Source organism: Necator americanus, chromosome III, assembly GCF_031761385.1.
Source record: "Necator americanus strain Aroian chromosome III, whole genome shotgun sequence".
In the NCBI taxonomy this organism is placed as follows: domain Eukaryota; kingdom Metazoa; phylum Nematoda; class Chromadorea; order Rhabditida; family Ancylostomatidae; genus Necator; species Necator americanus.
In genome coordinates, this window is record NC_087373.1 from 37,980,574 (window position 1) to 38,000,146 (window position 19,573).

The 19,573-nt window shown below is 37.3% G+C and overlaps 1 protein-coding gene across 1 annotated transcript; it reads right to left on the minus strand.

Moving 5' to 3' along the window:
* Positions 1–454: 454 nt before the first annotated feature.
* RB195_012243 (uncharacterized protein) lies at positions 455–16,999 on the minus strand (the record flags this gene model as incomplete). The annotated part of the gene is made up of 10 exons (XM_064194015.1): positions 455–542; positions 606–698; positions 5,664–5,794; positions 5,881–5,928; positions 6,102–6,230; positions 6,373–6,480; positions 14,455–14,560; positions 14,658–14,758; positions 16,612–16,692; positions 16,760–16,999. 10 exons carry the CDS (start codon positions 16,997–16,999, stop codon positions 455–457), a joined length of 1,125 nt encoding a protein of 374 aa, XP_064051598.1.
* Between the last annotated feature and the right edge of the window lie 2,574 nt (positions 17,000–19,573).

Here is a 19,573-nt window from a genome sequence, read left to right on the forward strand (position 1 = left end):
ATCTCTAGCGAACGATTCTGATAGCAATCTTTAGACACGGCTCCAGATTTACTGCAATTCACTACCATAATCACCGTAATTTCCACACGTGAACCATGTCAGGGGCGATGACCATACAAAAAATGCAAAGTTCCGCCTCCATATACACAGAGGTGCATAGCTCCGCCCACATTCTGGGTTCCGAAGTAGGAAAAGTGTTGATGTACATTGCTTGGATACGATAAAAATTGGTGATGGTATCACATTACACATCATTACAGCATTTTATATAGTAGATTTAGATTTATAATTATTAATCTATTTGTAGGCGCCGGTAGTCGTCTTTTCTCGGACACGACCGCGACGCGTGGTGTTCGATTAGAGCACGGTTGCGCGGCGAGAGGCGCGCTGTGCGCTTATTGCGTCGGACGCGTCGCTGTCGCATCCGAGTCAGAACAGCTACCGACGACAGTGATTATGATTTTGCACTTTTTACTCGTCCATACTTCTTCATGAGGCTTCGCGCAACTTCGATCGGATATGGAATCACAATAGTGTTGTTCCTGAAGGGAATTGAGCAATTCTGCAGTATTACGTTAGTGCAACAACAAGCTAAAATACGGTACCTTTGTGACGCGACCGAGTGTAGTGTTTGAAGATATCGTAACTGAACCGAAATTGTACTTCCGTTGATAATCTCAGCAGCTTCGGATATCCATCTAAAAATAAACAAATGAGAATAACAATCAATAAACAAAGATAAGTAAGAATGACGATATTTGAATGCTTGAGATTCTTATCCATAAAATCTCTGATTTTTTTCCTATTACGTCACATCCCTTCCAGCGGAACGTAAAAATTTTTCCGAGTACTCTGAGCTGCAGCTGGTGATGGAATAATTTATTGTTATTGTTCTCCTTTCACGCACAAATTCCTTTTGCACATTTTTTTTCTATTCAAATGGACAACCCGAATTAAATATTTAGGAAGTGAGCATGTGAGAAAGTTCGTTGGTTCTAGGACGTAGAAATACTTTGCATCATTACTTACTGACTTGGACGACGACGACCACTCCAGAACCTTGTGAAAATATCCTTTTATTTTTATTTTTACAGAAAAAATCGCCGGAAAACACTTCCGGCAGCATTTGCGGCGCTGAATCGCATCAACTTGTAAGCAGAGGACAGGATTTCTCTTCTAAGCTTCTCACTGCACCTGATTTTTAGAATTTCCTCATTTAAATTGATGGCATTTACCAAAAATGTATACATGAGTACATATGTGTATATATAAAGATGTACACAGGTGCAAATAAGGTACTGTACGAGTGAGAATATCCATGACTAAGGTCTAGGTCTTGACGTGATGGATTTAGCTAAAACTACATAAAGTATGTGCATCATGGATTTTTTTACAGAACTAGGTCTACGAAAGCACAACTAAACTTAAGAAAACTAAGTATACAAACTTCAATAAGCTGAAATTTGGAAAAATAACATTTAAAAAACATAATAAAATAAATCAAAGGATTTTTTGTGAGTTCTCGAGTCCAGAAGTGGTAGGTGTGTTTAGTACTTCAGTACTTATAACTACTAATTCAATCCCCGTTCAGATGTCCTCACATGTATCCAGAGACACCCTACAAATCTCTGAATACATCTGAGGACATCTGAACGGCGATTGGATCTGTCTGGAAAAGTTTCGGTGTTTCTGAAGTTGATACGAGAAGTAGCAATGAAAACAGCACCAATGTCCAAGATAAAATCACTTATATAGGTCATTATAGGTACGGAAGAGTTATGGTGTGAATCACTGTTGAAGTGTGATGCTGGTAAAAGAAATTTTTCCTGCAATTTTTCCTTCTTGGTTAAATTTCATTGATGCAAGTGCAAAAATCTGTGTGTAGCGTGTGTAGCGCAGTCGGCAAGATGTTCGGCTGTGTCCGCACGATCGATCGGAGGTTCGAATCCGCCCCAGCGCTCACCAAGCCTTTCATTGCTGCAGGGTCGATAAATTGGTGCCAAACTTGTCTGGGAGGATAAAAACACTGACTTGACACATCGGTTAGCCACCGCAAGTCACTGTATAGGTCAGTTACATTTAAAAACGTAAACCTCAAACGATCCTGAATTGAAGTGAACGTGGACGGGGCGCATCCCAAGCGGATTGACTAACGCCAGACACTTTATCCTTTATCCTTTTATCTTATTTAAACGACTGAGAATCATTTGAAGTATACCCTATTGGCATTAACGGTCTTCTGCCAACGTTTAGGCAGATAGATCGTGGATGCCCTTGTTCCAGAACGCTGGGAACTGGTTTTTAAAGAACTGGGAAGTAAAAACGAGTAGTTTTGATTCAACCTAACATCATATATTATATTACTACATGCTATATTAGTTATCTTTACTATACCCTATCCTATCCTCTGATCTCCTCCGTAGGAGACTCTGCAGAACTCTTCCCAGTTTTTATGCCCTATCTATTCCAGTTGAATAGCCATTCCCTGACCCCGTCACTATTTACGAGAGATTTGGAGATTTGTTTGTTTAGGATTTATGGATGGTGTTTATCGTTACATGACTCGGGCTATCAGATCGCATGAAGATCTCAAAATGCGTCATTTCCCTGGGGGCTATTTCTAAAGGCGGGATCTACAAACGTTCGTGAGGAGATAGGTGCACATCTCCTCGGAGGGAAAGAGGTCAACACTGGGAATCGGTGCATCAATGACACCGCTCTTGTTGTGGTCACTTAAATAAGTCATCGTTTATTTATTCGTTTGTTCATTTGCACCAATGGTGCACCAAAAAAAAAAAAGAAAAAAAGAAAATGGACTCGGTTCGAGTTCGAGAGACATGTTTAAAAGATTTACTTATAATTTTTATTTATATATAATTATTACTATGTTAGGGCGGGTGTGGCGCAGTCGGTTAGAGGTCCGTTATAGCCACACGGTCGAGGGTTCGAATCCGCCCTAGTGCTCACCAAGCCTTTCATCCCTCCGAGGTCGATAAATTGGCATCAGACTTGTCTGGGAGGATAAAAACACTGACTTGATTATCGGCTGGCCCCCGCAAGTCATTGTATAGGCCAACCAGCGTTCCAAAACCTCAACGATTACGAATTCCAGTAAAAAAAAAAACGCGCTGGCGCATCCCGAGTGGATTGATACGCCAGTGACTTTATCTTTTTTTACTTCTTATTACTATATTTATTTATTGACTATTTCTGTTTATTTATTTATTTTCATGGAATGATATCCCAGTGGCTACTTTTATCCTTTTTATCTTGTCTTGTCTTTATTGGATAGTTAATCTATTCAATTGAAGAGATTCCTTTCTAAATTACTCGTAGTAAAGGAGAAAGACCCGGCGATGCTCTTCGACTCCGTTCCCATGTGGATAAAGGACTACCGTATTCGTGGGCATCTTCTCGATACAAGAACACTGTATTCAAGCCGTATGTTCAGGCCTATCTCACTAATCAGTTGCCACTATAAAATCAGTGCTCAATATTTTACAGTATTTTTACACTATTTACTTATAATTTTTATTTATATATATAACTTATTATTTTATATTTGTTTACTATTTTCATCTATTTATTTTGTTTTCTACTAGTTAACAGCAGTTGCTCAATTTATGGCTGCAATAATCCTTTTCGAAAAAAAAAAACACAGATGTTAAATTGGTTTTCATCGTCTCTGCCAATTTTTTTTTGAACGAAGCGAACGTTTGTCTAAATCCAGTGGATTGGAATTCCAGGACAAAAAAAAAAGTGTTCGGGTAAACATGAGGTTCACATTCATGAACAAGAGAATGTGAAATATCGGCACATTTATCATTTTTGCAGCGAACAATTTGCAAAGAAATCCATAAAACCACGTCTGGAAAATAGCTTCGTTAAAATTCCAATGTGAAAAGATATTCTGTCATTTGCAAGAAAAATTCTACAACGAACTTATCCTCCTAACTTTAAAAATATACAAATTCAAGAATAGAATCCAACCAAGTTGAAGAAGCTAATTATGAAAATTAAATGGAAAAAAATTAATGATTATATAAATTAAATGAATGAATTATGAAAAAAATTTTCTTTATGTAAATCAGTGATTCACGTTCGGCCACTTTTATGCATTATCATAAGGTTAAATATTTCCGTGATGTTTTTTTTCTAAGAAGAAGGAATTTCTAGATCTTTCCATTTCCCCAATCTCTACCAAAGTTCGCCTCAGAAATTACAGTTTTTTTTTTCGGCCAAAAAAAAAAATCCTCGTTTCAGGATATCATTCGCGTATTAATTAGTTACTGTAACAGTACTACTGAGCTAACTGATCAAGTGTTTTTAGTAAGGAACGGTTCTATCTGATTATATCTACAAAAGTATCGATTTTCTTCAGTCTCCATCAATGCAGGATCAATTTCCTTGGAAAAATCCCCAGCAATGCAGGTGCAGAGAAGAATTCCTCGACGACGATTTACACCTGTCAACGAAGTCTTTCAATGCAAATTTTTCTCGGAAAAACTATCCAGTTTGTGAAGTTCTTAAGTTTTACTCTGTAAGAATAGAAACTATTCGATTTTGCAAAGCACAAACAGAGGAAAAATCAAGAATATTTCTTGAAATATTCCATAACCAAGCAGCAAAACTACCAAAAACAATAAGAGGTGCTGTACATATGAGTAAGGCCAATTTTTTGAATGAGGTGACGATCGTCTCGGGATCGAGTAGTATCCCAAGGATTAACGGCACTAATTCAAGGCTGATGTGTTCCCTGAATTGCTGCTCCCTGTGTTTCTTTCATTTCCTGGAATTATTTTGTTCCTATTCGGGCCCGTATTCTGGTGTAATCCATGTTGTTTGTGCTGTTGTGGTTGGTGTATGTTTTCGTGAACATCACAAATGAAAACGGATATATTTCCCATTTGGGAGGGAGCTTACCAGCGTTTATTGGGCTTACGAAGCCACTAGTGGGCCAAATAATTAGGAACACATAACCCTAACCACTTGCTCTACTCAACCCAAAACTCTAACAAAACGTGGACTATGGAGGTGTGCAAGGTCCATAATTTTACGTAAACGGAACTGACATTTGGAGCAATTTCATTTGTTATTATGGCAGTGAAAGCCCCTCAATAACTGTTGAGTGTGCTCCGGCTACAATTTTCTCCTTGTGCCTTCGTTACCTCTCGCAGAAAATACAAAACGGCCTGGAAGATGCGGCGCATGCACACGGCTGGCGCGCTCCAATCGAACTCGTTGTAGAAAATAGCGCCCCGGAACACTCGAAGCCTTATCGTCCGGGCCGTTTTTTTTACGGCAATTAGGAAGAAATGGACGGAATCACTCTCCTCCCCCATAATCTACGGCCATTATAGGCATAACCCACCTGGAACCCACACTATCCGAAATTTGTGGGATGATGTCTTCAATTTACCATCTTGGTATATAATTTATGGACCCCGGAGGAACCAAAGACCTGGTGAGCACTAGGTCGGATTCGAACCTCTGATCGATCGTGCAGCGATCGACAACCGGACCTCTTGCCGACTGCGCTACACCCGCCCTAGAATACATATCACGATGCGAATTAGCGTTTTTACGGATTATTGGAGTCCTATGTGAATCCACAAAAAATATGGTATAATATTGCCGCTTGGGCGAATTTGTAGGACGCGTACCGTGAAGCATTCTTCTCTCCCTCAGCGTGAATAATTGCCGCTCTCGCCCGACGTACAGCCTCTGCCTCGGCGGCCATGCTTCGCGTTAGTTGATGTGGAAGACGAATATCCTTGATTTCAACACGCTCCACCTGAAAAACGTTGTTGCGACTTCACCGGATCAGCGCTCCGTGTTTCGTGGAAACAGTTGTCCCCGGGAAGCAGTACAATTTCATACCTTCACTCCCCATGGTACGGTGCCCTCGTCGAGAACCTTTTCTGTGATCTGAAATATGATCGGATTTGTTCGTGTGAGGGGAAAGATGTTTTCGGCTTCGCTTAGATTCTCAGGTTTCTTGCCGATGTTGTAGGGTCCCCGTGTACAAACAACTGGATAGCGATGTCAGCTGTTCTACCACAATCACCTCCTCGGTTGCTACAATCGAATGGACAACTAACATTTGCTATCGCATCTCGTTCCGACAACATCTCACTCAACGTTTTCGTGCCCAACACATTTCGAAGCGTTGTCTGTGCGAGAAGTCGCGTACTGAACTGAGCATCATTCACGTTGGTCACGGAAATTACCTGGAAAAAATCCCGAATATGCTCTAAAATGTGGAGTTGCTGCTTTTCTTTAAAGGAAAAAAAGAAAAAAAAATTCAGGAAAACGGTATAAAATGCAATCAAATTTTAGAAATGATGCCACCAAAAAATCGAAAAAACCTACTGGATTTGAAACCCTAAAATATATGACAGCCTCCACAGATACTGTGACCGAATCGCGACTAAGGATTTCCTGAGGTGGTACGTCAAATGAAAGGACTCGCAAATCAACCTGAAATGACCAGGATAAGAAATAATCCACGAAATCAAGTCATCAACGAATAACATCAATTTTCTCTCAAAAAAATATTTGAACCAAAGAATGAGAAGCAACATAAAGAAGGAACAGCAAACATGATGACGATCCTAAAATCCAATGCAAAAACAGACTCTGGCCCTCTGCAGTTAGCAAGGTTGTATATGATAGAAAATAACTAAAAAAAAAATAAAGTGTCTGGCGTCAACCAATCCGCTTGAGATCTGCTTCCAATTCATTCACTTCAATTCAGAATCGCTTGAAGTTTACGAACGCATAACTGCTCCGGAACGTATAAATTGACCTGCGGGGGCTAGCCGATGAGTTCACTCAGTGTTTTTATCCTCCCGGACAAGTCTGGTACCAGCTTATAGACCCCGGAGGTATGAAAGGCCTGGTGAGCACTAGGGCGGTTTCGAACCTCCGATCAATCGTGCAGGAAGCGGAACTTCTTACCGACTACGCCACATCAGCCCCAAATAAGAAAGACTATCCAAAAAAATCTGAATTCTTCGTCGATTGTCTTCATGTCGTGATCGACGAAGATAGATTTCTGCCGTTTCTATGCAGAATTCAACTCTTTTTTGGTACTTCTGGATTTGACAAATTCCTGGACTCAAGATGAACGGAATAGATTTACGCACCAAATTTTTCTCCAGCCAATATTCTTTCTGAATAAAAGATAGGAAGACAAAAAAAGAATTTTCTCATTCCAAAAAAGCTTTGCGCTAGCTAGAAAAACATAGATCACCTCTCAAAAAAAACAGTCTAATATAGGAAAAGGTGCTATTTACTGGAGCGATGACACTTCAAAGCAAACTTTTTTTAAATAGAAATTTTCAGACCTGCTCAATAGAGCTTTTTTTTACAAACTGTCAAGGTGTCAAATAATATGGTCGTTGTTGATATCCTCACCGTACAGTCCGTAAAGCACGGATCTGATCTATGGAAAATAATGGGATTATTCTGTTGTTCATTATTTATTTGGAACAAGAACAAGAATAGAATAAAAAAAGAATAAATAATCACGTGAATATACATCAATTCGCATGAATATTCGAACTTTCGTAGTAGTGTTTTTGATGCTCAAGCAGTTGTTTTTTTTTCGAAAAAAAAAGATTCCCCTACGTCAGAAATAAAACGAATGGGGTCCCGTTGACGACGTCACAGAGTTTTAAAGCTTTGTGACACTTTTTTCCATGCGTAAAAACGTCTTTTCGATGTCGCTCGCTTGAAATTTTAGCCGTAGAACGTCAAAAATGTCGGAAACCGCCATTTTTCTTAGAAATCTAGTCGACAAGCGCTTTTTTTCTGTTACAATGGTAAGCATTTCCGACAATGAGAAAGATTACACTGGGACGAGATCTTCCGGAGATAATGGATTCGCCGAAGAAAAAAAGCTTCCTATTAATCCGCTGGAAATTTCCAACAATCACCATCACAACATGCGACAAAGATGATTTTTTGGAATGTTCATAGATTATGAGGAAATATTTTTAATGTATATTTCTTGTTACGTAAACATTCCAGAATATCATTATCCTCACAGGATGTAGTGATTGGAAAATTCCAGAAAAAATTAGTAGAAAGCTCTTTCTTGATCAATCATCATTCATCTATAAGATTTCGTCTATGTGTAATTTTTTTGGTGAGAAAAAAACTGTTTTTTGTGATGGAAAAATTTGTACAGCTACATATCTGACAAAAGAATATGCTATAGACTGGCTAACGAGAAAAAAAATTCGACAACTGTGCCCAGCTCAAAAAAAAAGTAGAGTAATTTTTCTGCTTGTCACCCGACACTTCCCGATGTTCTAGGAAATAAAAAAGAAAATCTCGTATAATAATAGAAATAATTAAAAAGTATTTATCGTGAAAAAGCATAATCTAAAGTTTGGGTAAAAAAAGTAGTAAATAAAGTAAAAAAAAAAAACAAAATAATGTCAAAATTCTTTTTTTTTTCTGAAAAACTATCTAGATTAGGCAGATCCAACTATCAAATTATTAAAAAAAACCAATATTTCCTATTATTAGTTAACTGACTTCTTTCCCAATACTTCTTCTTAATGCTTGATTTTTCTACTTTTCTTCATAATTATTATGTTTTTTTAGACCTGGTGTATTAATTCGTTCTTTAATTGAATCATTCATGGATTTTATAAGCTGATTAAAAATCTAGGTTAGGCAGATCCAATTAAAAACAATAAATATTATTATTAAATATATTATTAAATATAAATTACATCTATTATTAAATATAACAATCCGAAATAAATAACAATAATTAATTTGTTCCCTCTTTTAGTGTTCACATTTTCTTTTCAGCAGAAAAGTTTCGAAAATCCACAAGGGAACATGTCAGGTTGGCTCGTTGATAGATTATGAAAAGCTCTACATACTGCCCGCCATACGCTGCTGCTGCCGCCGAAGACAGAGCTGAAGTCGGGGAGAATCCACAAAAAAGTCTCGGAAACCCTCGAAATGTATGTATTGTTACATTTTAGAAATCGACTCGAGAGAAGAAGGCTGAAAATATTTGGAATTTTCCGTGACGTCCTCTTATGTTGCCAAAAATCAAGGATTTGAAAGTCGAAAAAGAACAACAGGAAAGTTCAAAGTTACAAATATACAATTATAGCGGGAATCAAGGGAAAAGTATGTAGGATAAAAAATTGTCTATTTCCTCCAAAACATCTATTCTCCAGGGAAAAAAAAATTGAAAAAAAGCCAAAAACGCACCAATTTCAACGAAAATTGGACAGAACAGAGTAGCTATAAACATAGTGTGTATATGGAGAGGTCTCTGTTTTAATTTCTAATAAAATAGAAAGATCTTTTTTATGTTTTCTCCTGTTTTTATTTTATTTATTTTTTATTTTGTGATCTGTTATCATTTGTACTACCCATTATTACTTACTTACTTACTTACTTACTTACTTAGATTACTACCAGTTATTGTTTCTATTATTTATTATTATATTCGCCTAAACTGTAACCATAAAAAAGTCAGCATAAAAAAGAACCAAAAGCACTATCTTGTGGAAAATGAAATACTCCTTCAAATACCATATTATTACATAACGCTAAACCCTTTTTTCCGGCGCGCGAAGTTAAAATTTAAAAAAAAACGCCATTGTGTGTACATCAACACAATATTTTATTGTTATTATCTATCCAAATTTCACAGCATTTCTGCAAGATCACATAGAAGCTACCTTCTATTATGTTTTGCGGACTTTTGTGGATTTTAACAAAAAAAAAAAGTTGGTTTCTGATCACTTTTGCCTTAAATTATTTCTTTGAAGCCATTAGGTACTCTTTTTCTATTTCCTCTATCATTTTTCCCCGCCCACACAAAAAACAAAAATGTCCTGCCGTGAGCGCTTGGGTAAATAGAATAAATATCTTAAAAAAATAGAATATATACAAATATATCTAAATATATAAAATAGGAATAAATATAGAATAAATAGAATAACCTAACTGAAAGTCAAACTGAAGAGAACTCAATTTACTCGCTTCAAACACTCCCCGTTTAGCCAAAAACTGTAAAAACGTCCACGAAAGTGTATTTCTCTGGATGCAATTCCAGTAAAAGGTCATAAAGAGTACACTCTTTGGGTGAATTTTCAAACAGCACACTATTCTTCTACCGCAACGGATTCCACCAGTCGTTCACCATCTGTTATTCCCAAGAAATGGGATTGAGTCCGCTTAGAAAAACGGGAAGAACAGTTGTCCGATGAAACTTTCACTCGAATTTGAGTTTGAGTCCCCCCATTTAACATTTTTATGACGACAATGTAGGTTCGGACAGTCGAGCCAATGAGTCGAAGAACTGAATTGCATTTCCACTTTAAAAGTAATAAATTAGGGAATTATTCGAGGAAATAAATACGAAATAAAATAATTGTTCATATGGAAATAAATACGAAATAAAATAATTGTTCATACAATACTTTAACCTCCTACAATATTTTAGGAATTAATCATTTAAAAACCTAATGCTCCAGACATTAAAAAAAAGAAAAAATAATAAAGAAATAGAAGAAATAGTTGGATGTAATAAAAAATAATAAATATAACTGATAAATAGAAATATGTATGGAACACTAAAAATATTGCATTTGAAAAAATGCGATGTCATTTTCGCACTGGATTTTACGTGGAATTAGCTAGAAAATTGAGGCAATGGGACCCGCCGCTGGTGCTGGGAAACTGAAGTAGCACAACCATTATAAAATTTGTAAAATCAGAAATTTGGCTGTTGCCGAAAAAACAAAAAAAGAAAACAGAAAAAAAAATAAAAACACAAAACATGACTTTCCCTTATGGTGCCTTAGTACAATTTAACAAAAACAATTCATGCACTACGTTTTTTTTTTGGTCCATAGCAATCAATTGCGACATAAAGTCGCAGAACCTAGAATATAAATAATTTCCTTTCTGGAACCTGTATAAATTTCTTGCATCAATTAGTGGAATTTTTTTTTATCCAAGAACGATAATGTATGTTTCAGCAAAAAAAAAACATAAATGTGAAACATTTTGCTGAAATATTTACGTTTCAATGTTCACATAAATATTTCAGCAAAATCCGGGAATAATTCTCGTAAAAGCTGTCCCCGTTCGGGAATGGCGATACGCAGTGTTCAACTCCTTGCTGGATTATGTTTGTACATCATCTTCCTGCACTTTAGAATCCTTCAAGGGAATTTATTCTTCTTTTCTTAGGAAAACTGTTGTTATAGAGTATTTAGACGAGAAATTAAGTAGCGTGAAGAATGAAGAAAAGAGAAAAAAGAGAAAATGAAGTATAGAGCCTCGTGAAATCAATTTTCTTGAACCGAGCCACAAACCACCGTAACCCTTATCCCCTCACAATTATTCATAACCGAATTTATCGAAGAGAGAAGAGGGTATTTTCGAAGATAATAGACTACAATTAATTTTCAAGGCAATCAATTTTGATTTTTTAGGTTCTGGAGAAGGCGGCGACGCTGAAATATAATATGATATATAATGAATAATAATACTACGTCAATATATAATATATATAATAATTAATATAATAATGTATAATAATTAACGCTAATATATAATTAATCCGTTTCAGGAGGAGTATACGTATACGGTGTCATAGATGCAGGAGGATGATTCCGTCCATTTCTTCCTAATTCCCGTAAAAAACGACCCGGAAGATACGACTTCGAGCGTTCCGGCGCGCTACTTTCTACAACGAGTTCGATTGGAGCGCGCCAGCCTTGTGCACGCGCCGCAGCCCTGGTGTTAATCGATCCGCTTGGGATCCGCCCCTGTGTTCCCTTCAATTCAGAATCGTTTGAGGTTTACGATTTACGTTTTCTGGTACCAAATTATCGACCCTGGAGGGATGAATGGGTTGGCATGCACTGGTGCGGTTTCGAACCATCGACAGTGAGGCGGCTACAACGGACCTCTAAGCGATTGCGCCACACCCGCCTTAATTAGTCTGTTAAGTAGATCAAATAACTACGCTTCTATTAATTAATTTAGTTCTTTTTTTTTTGTTGCATTGCTCTTCACATTTTATTGAAATCTCTGCCAAGGGAATTCCCAGGTACCCTTTTGAATATCATTTCCCTACGCGTTCTAAATTTTATGGGGACTTTTTGTTAGAACTTGTTGTTAGAAAATATGGCAGGTGTCCGAGGAAAAGTTGTGACATTATGATAAATGAGAGGGCACCGTGACTATGTCAAACCAAATCCCTTTGTGAATGCTAAAAAAATCCATCATCAACAGGATAAGTAGAAGAAAACTCAATGGAAATGTATTATCTGTCATTTTTAGGGGAAAAAAAAGAGGAAAACCACCTTGAAAGCGAGCAAGTTCTACGCGAAAATCCCCCTAAACTAAGCAGAATTTTTGCTTATGTTTTTTTTCCAGATTTTCGAAGAGTTCGCGATATATGAGCTATGCGGAAATATTCGAAGCAAATTTTTCAGGAAATAAATGCTCTTCCAGGCAGAAATCTCAGAAGTACTCGCTTCGGGGATAAGTGGAAACGTTGGAGGACAAAAACGGTGGGTCACCCAAAATCCACAAAAACGAAGAATGAATCAATTGGATAGGGACAGAAAAGCTTATTTATATGGTTTTCTTCTTTTTTCTTTTTTTTTCTTTTTTTAGTGCATCATTGGTGTATGTGAGTAAATAAATAGATAGGTAAATAAGCAATAAAACAAAAAAATCAACACGATATCTACCTGAAGCAAGAACAAAGAAATAGAAAGGGCCGGTATGAGGGAAAGTCTAAAGGAGAAGAGAAAAAAAAGGAAAAGATCAAAAAAATAATAAAAGATTCCATCAAAATTCAACGATGACATTACCGATTGTACTATACCGGCACTAAATAAATGAATAAGCACATAAACAAATAAATAAATAAATAAATAAATAAATATGTACGATATCTACTGAGCAAAAACAGAGAAATGGAAATTTATTAACTACACTCTACTATTTATACTGTTGCTAATTTTTTCCACTTAAGAAACAGGATTTGAGCAGTTGTTCCGAAAGGTTGCATTCCTGACTGGCAACTTGCGATTTAACGGAATTCGCAACTGTTCCCCTCCAGTATCTGCTTTAGAGAAAAGAAAAAACCTAAGTCGAGTTGCTGGATTTGCCCTTTAGCATTAATCTCAACAGTACGGAAAAAAATGGCTGTAAAGTTTCTTGTACATATAAGATTTATTTACAACTTATGTCAAAATTAAAACTGTGCTTTTTTGCGTTGCAAATCCGTTGCGTTTTCTTGTAAAAACGATTTATTAAAGCAAAAACAGGTGATTTATGTGATTATGCGGTATGTTTCAGTAAAAAAACTCCCGCGTAGTGCAGTCCAGAGTGGTCCTGCAACGCAAACACCGTAATTAATGATAGCTATATCATTAAGAGAACGACAGTTAATCACCATCACCATATTTTCACATTTACTGATTTGAAAAAAAAAACATTTGGCTTCGCATCAAAAGCAAAAAGAAAACAATGAAATTAAATGAAATAATTATAATATGTAGAAGAAGAAATATTTTAAATCATATTTTTAAATTCTGACTTGAAAAAAAACATTTGATTCCCCATCGAAAGCGAAAAAAAAACAATGAAGTTTGATGGAATAATTATATCGTGTAGACATAAAAATATTTTAAACCATATTTTCACATTCACTGATTTGAAAAAAAAAACATTTGGCTACGCACCAAAAAAGGAAAGAAAAAACAATGAAAATTAGATGGAATAGTTACATTATATAGAAGAAAAAATATTTTAAACCTTAATTTCACATTCGGTGATTTGAAAAAAAATTGGCTCCACTTCAAAAAAAAAAGAAAAGAAAAAATGATGAGATTAGATTAGAGGTGGAATAATTATTTTATGTAGACGAAAAAATACAAAAAAAAAAACTTTTCACCCAACTAACTCCTTCTTGTATCGAATATTCACGAATTGATGAATGAATGGTATGTGAAATGAATGGAATTTGCATACACTTAGCGACCACTATACTTATGCATTATGCAAATATGGAAATGCATTTCAAACACTGTCACAAAAAAAGGAATAGCGTCATATTTCACTTGGTAGCTACTACGCCGATCGACGATAATTCTGTTCGTTTCCGGATGGGGAACTCTCGGATTCCCGGATGAGAATCACGAAAAAAAAACCCTCACTAACACATCGTTCGTAGGGTGAGTGCCAATAAATTCGAACAACGAACACAAAGCGATAAAACGGGTGTGATAGGGGAAATTGACGGCGGATTACGTGCCAGATGGGTCCGCATCGCATGGATTCAATAAATAAATAGAAAATTGTTGAGAAAATCAAATGAGGTGAAATAAAGACATAAATCCTTATAGGATACGTATAAAAATACGGATAAATGTAAAAAAAACTCACAATTTTACATGTATCGATACAAGGTAGAATAAAGAATAATCCAGGACCCTTAGTACCACCTTTGATTAAACGTCCAAGTCGAAAGATCACAGCTCTTTGGTATTCTCTTGAAAAAAATTTATTATTCATTTATGCATTTTTAATTTATTCTTATTTGCTCGTAAAAATACATTTTAAGTAAAATACGTCCGAGAAAATATTACTTGATAATTTTCACACAGAAAAATAGGCTCCATGGGAAGGACATTACAAATAATGCGGACGAGAAGAACAGCATCATATGGGAGATGAGCGGTGGAGGTTCCTGTAACGGATAGAGACTGTAGATAGCTTCAAAAAATTGGTAAATTCAAAAAAAAATTAAAATTTAAACTTAAAAAAATTGGTAAAAAAAATTAAAACAAAAAACTAAAAATGGAAAAAATAGGGAATTGTAAGCAAAAGATAAGTGGAAAAAATTGTTCGCGAAGAAAATGGAAATGGCCACACCCCTGCGGTCAACGAACAACTCGCCCTCGAAATATACTTTAAAAAAAAGGCTGGTACGTCTCGGACGGAAAATTTCCTCTCCTTTTTGCTGCTCTAATCAGTTCTCTTATAGCTCCTTTAAAAAATTAATCCCTTATCTTTTTTTTTCATAAAATTAATGCAGAAAACAATGGCAGTCAGAAAACTACCGAGAAATAGAAAACTTTTCTATTTTCATTCCAATCACTGTTTTCATTTTCATGTTCGAAATCCTAGAAAATTTGAGATCACAAATTCGCCACTGGGACTAGTTGTCATTGACAGAATTAGAAAAATTAGGAAAGTATGATGTCATTCGATCTGAATGAATCAATACCTATCTAAACCGAATGAGTCCCCGTTTGACGATTTAATGAGAATTTAGATCGACACAAGGGTTTTTCCACTAGGCTCTCATAGGAAAAATTAAAGTAAATAAATATTTAGTATTTAAGAATTAAATCAATTAAGGATAAAAGGATAAAGTTTCTGGCGTCAATCAATCCGCTTGGGATGCGCCCCCACGTTCACTTCAATTCAGAATCGTTTGAGGTTTACGAACGTGTATCTGGCCTATACAATGACTTGCGGTGGCTAGCCGATGTGTCAAGTCAGTGCTTTTATCCTCCCAGACAAGTCTGGTACCAATTTATCGACCTCGGAGGGATGAAAGGCTTGGTGAGCACTAGGGCGGATTCGAACCTCCGATCGATCGTGCAGGAAGCGGAACCTCTAGCCGCTACACCACACCCGCCCACAGTTTAAATCAATTAAATTAAATTAAATCAATTAAAGAGTCAATATTAATTAAATTGCGTTTCACGAAACTGACGATGTTTGGAGCTCTGTGGAATCTACCAGAGTTAGAAAATAATTCAGGAAAAGTAAATAAATCTACTCGTATAAATCCTTAGTAATTTTTTAAAGGAAAATAATTCGCTGGATATCAAAGTAAAGACGAAACCGCTTGAATGATCCTTGATGAAAAGCGACAAAAACAAAAGCTGGAGCTTAACACTCCAATATGAATTCACAATAATTCCGAGATTTTCGTTTGAGGACCGTTTACGCAGATGCGGATGCGGTGTGCGGCTCGGCCACATTGCTAGAGAAGATCTTGCGCAACACTCATGGGACCGAATCTCAATCAACTATCTGCCACTATCCGTGAAAACTCCGTGACGAGGAACTCTTCGAGGATCAGCGCTATTTAGATGAAAGAACAACATAAACACAAAACATAAACATAAACACAAACACGCTTACAAAATCGCCGCCATTTTGAATGTAATTTCAGTTCCGTTGATCCTAACGGTCGCAGCTACCGTCCACAAAAAAATCTCAATTTCAAATCCTAGGAAATCCTAGGAAGAAAATGAAAAAGGAATTTCGAATCCACGCTTCCATTTCCGTGGTTTTGAACGGTGTTTTCCATGCGAACACCATCAAAAGCTAATGGATTTCTTCCAGAAAAATCAAAAATCATCAAGTAAGGGAAAAAAGCTGAGGTTTTAAGTGTTTATAACGCTTGGATTCGTTTGTTGCATCATTCGTGTATTAAGAAATTCTCTATGATCGCAATGGATCCAACAAAATCCTAAGTAAAGGCAAAAAAAAGAAAAAAAAAGAAAAAATATGAAGAAAGTGTACCCGTTCTTCATGTAGTAGATGTCTTGTACGTATCAGCCAACTTTGAGATCGTACTCGCATTGGGATCTTTTCGATCACATCCTAAAATTATTCCCGGATCACAAATGGATCAAATAAAATTTTCTAATAAATTTAACTCATTGCAAACCCTTTTATGTGGTGGTTTCTCTCCTTTATCCAGTTTAAGTTCGTGTGCATCAGGAACAAATAACAATGTTCGATCAATATTTGGAGAACTGGTCTCCGACACGTCGCTATCAAAATGTACGGACGGGAAATCCACATCGAATGAGCTGCCGTGGGCGCTTTGCTCTTCGGATTGAAACGTATGAATCCGTTTCATAAGTCGTTTACGTCGTTCCGATGTGGATAATTGTGGCAACGCCATGTTTTCATCCAAATTTCTTTGTTTAGAGATTATTAAAGCGAAGCGAAGCAGAAAAAAAAGAAGGAGTTAGGAAGACGACGTTTTGACAGAACAGCGACTGCGGATTCGAGAAGAGACGGCGGGAAAAAGTGGCTTGGGTGGTGGTGGTGTCGCCGCGACAGAAGTAGACCTCTTTCTTTCGTTGCGGGACACTGAAGGATGGGGGTAGAGAGTGTTGGGTGTGGTAGGCTGGGAATAATTTAAGGACGCATTTTTCACACTGGATCCGGATCCGATACGGCGGTTAATGTAGTGTCGACAAGTGTATCCAGACAGATGTATGTATGTATGTGTTTTCACCGCTCGCCGCTGCTCATCGCTGCCCGGACGGACCCGCCCACTTTTCATACAGCTGGCCATTTTTACACAGTTGACAGATGAGGATACATCAGGAGGTGCACCACGGATAAGGTGGGACTGATGGTGGATGGATGGATGGATGGATGGATGGATGGATGGACGGGGGGATGGATTGATAGATTTCGGGCTCATCCGGTCATCTGTTGTCTTCAACTGCCCGGCTCTCTAAGCCCTCGAAATGAATGCTCGAACTCGAATTCGAACACTCGCCGAGGGTCACAGAAGGTCGCTTGTCACGCTCGATTCTCAAAAGACTGCGCAGCACATGAGGAGCAGGAGGTACAGAACTCAATTTTTAGTTCTACGGTGGTTCCAGCAGTTGGCACGTCGCCAAATTACTCTATAATTGGTGTAATAGTGCGTCTCTCTCTAACTGCTGTTCAATCATCTACCCAGCTCCAGCTCTACCAGAAGGAAACGAAACGAGGAGGGAAATGCGTTGCCTTACTTCCTGCACACATCTACTAATCCACAACTCTTTCAATATACGCAAACAAACAATTATGAACCCTCTGGGTTATTTAGGGTGGAATAGTGGAATTGTTTTATGGGTATGGTTTCCTTGATGGTTTTTTTTTCTCGTTTTATCACCATCATTTTGCTATAACGACTTCCTACGTCCTTCTACGGCCATTAAAGAAAAGACATTCGACATCAACTCTATGATACTGATATTATATATTTCTACTGATATTATAAATAATGAAATGAAAAAATGAGACATTTTAGAAAAAAGTAAAAAAAAAAGCGAAGAGAATCCTCACTCCGTTGGGAAATGATCTCGCTATCTTCCATGAATAACCTCTCTTCGCTTTTTTTTCACTTTTTTTTCTAAAATGTCTTATTTCTTTTAAAATAAATTAAATAAAAAAGAATAAGAAATCTTCTATCAACACGTGTATACGTAGTCAACGAGAGGATTTGTTACAAAGTCAATGGATTTGTGTAGTCAAAGGTGTATTATTATTAGTATCTATTTGTATTAGATATTTTTGTAATATTTAATACTGAGTACTATTTAATATTGAATATTACGCAATATTTGAGTATACACACATAAATCAGCTACATTCACACTTCATCAGAGCACGATACGACCGCGATAGAGTTGCTCGGATGCGAAATCGCACGCGATATCGGATGGACGAGTCGTCGTACTTCCTAGACCACGAAGCGGTACGATCCGCTACAGTCCACAGTACTACAATTGACTCCAAACGACCTAATGGTTTCAGGTGCAACGTACGTATGCGTTCGCGCACAAGCTGGTGTGGTGGGACCCTCGCATACGCTTGCACAGTACGACTGAAACTAACGAAGGTCCCACCTCGAACATCATCGCTTACGTAGTTCCCCTAGTCTTGCAGTTGTTTCCACTCGATCGTAGTTCTTTTTCTGCGCGAGGTCGAACCGCTACACCAGCCCACACCCGGAATCTCCATTCTGGAGTGGAAACGGTCGACGTCACCGGAATTCGATGCGTTGGGACCCGGTGGTAATTGGAAAGAACACTTTGTGTTAGATCGTTGTGGGAGCCCGACAGAGTGCAAACCTGGCCATTTTAACACATACCGATTTTCATATACGCCTGTTCTCATTTATTTTAAGATTATTTCGAAAGTGAGAGTCATTTACTTGAAAAGAAAGATATCTTCTTTGTATATCAAGGGTTATGCGGAACCAAGTTAAAAACAAATCCTGGAAATAAATAATAATAATAATAATTATTATTATTATATAATAAATAAGCCATATTCCACACCTTCACTGTATACTTTAATATCAACAAAAATCACCTACAAGGAGCAGATTCAAGGATGTACAAGCTCGTATCCGCTTCGACAATAGATTACGAGTTTTTGATGGTCAAACTACGAACAATTACTTCTTGCGATCTTTTTAGACTTCCCTACTCTTGAGATTTTTCCTACTATTGATCAAAACCCATCCCCAACATTACAGATAGAAGATGTGTCTCGGCATGATAGGCTCCGCTGACGAGAGGTTAAGAATCCCAGCCGTTCTCAATTGATCCCCTGAGGGAATGACGTAATGGTGCTGAAGCAACATGCAAGCTACATAGCTTTATAGTGATCCGGGAGCTTGAACGATGGATCCTGTGTGGACGTTTGACGTCCGCTTGGCTGAATCCAAAAAGCTGCGTGAACCCCGTGT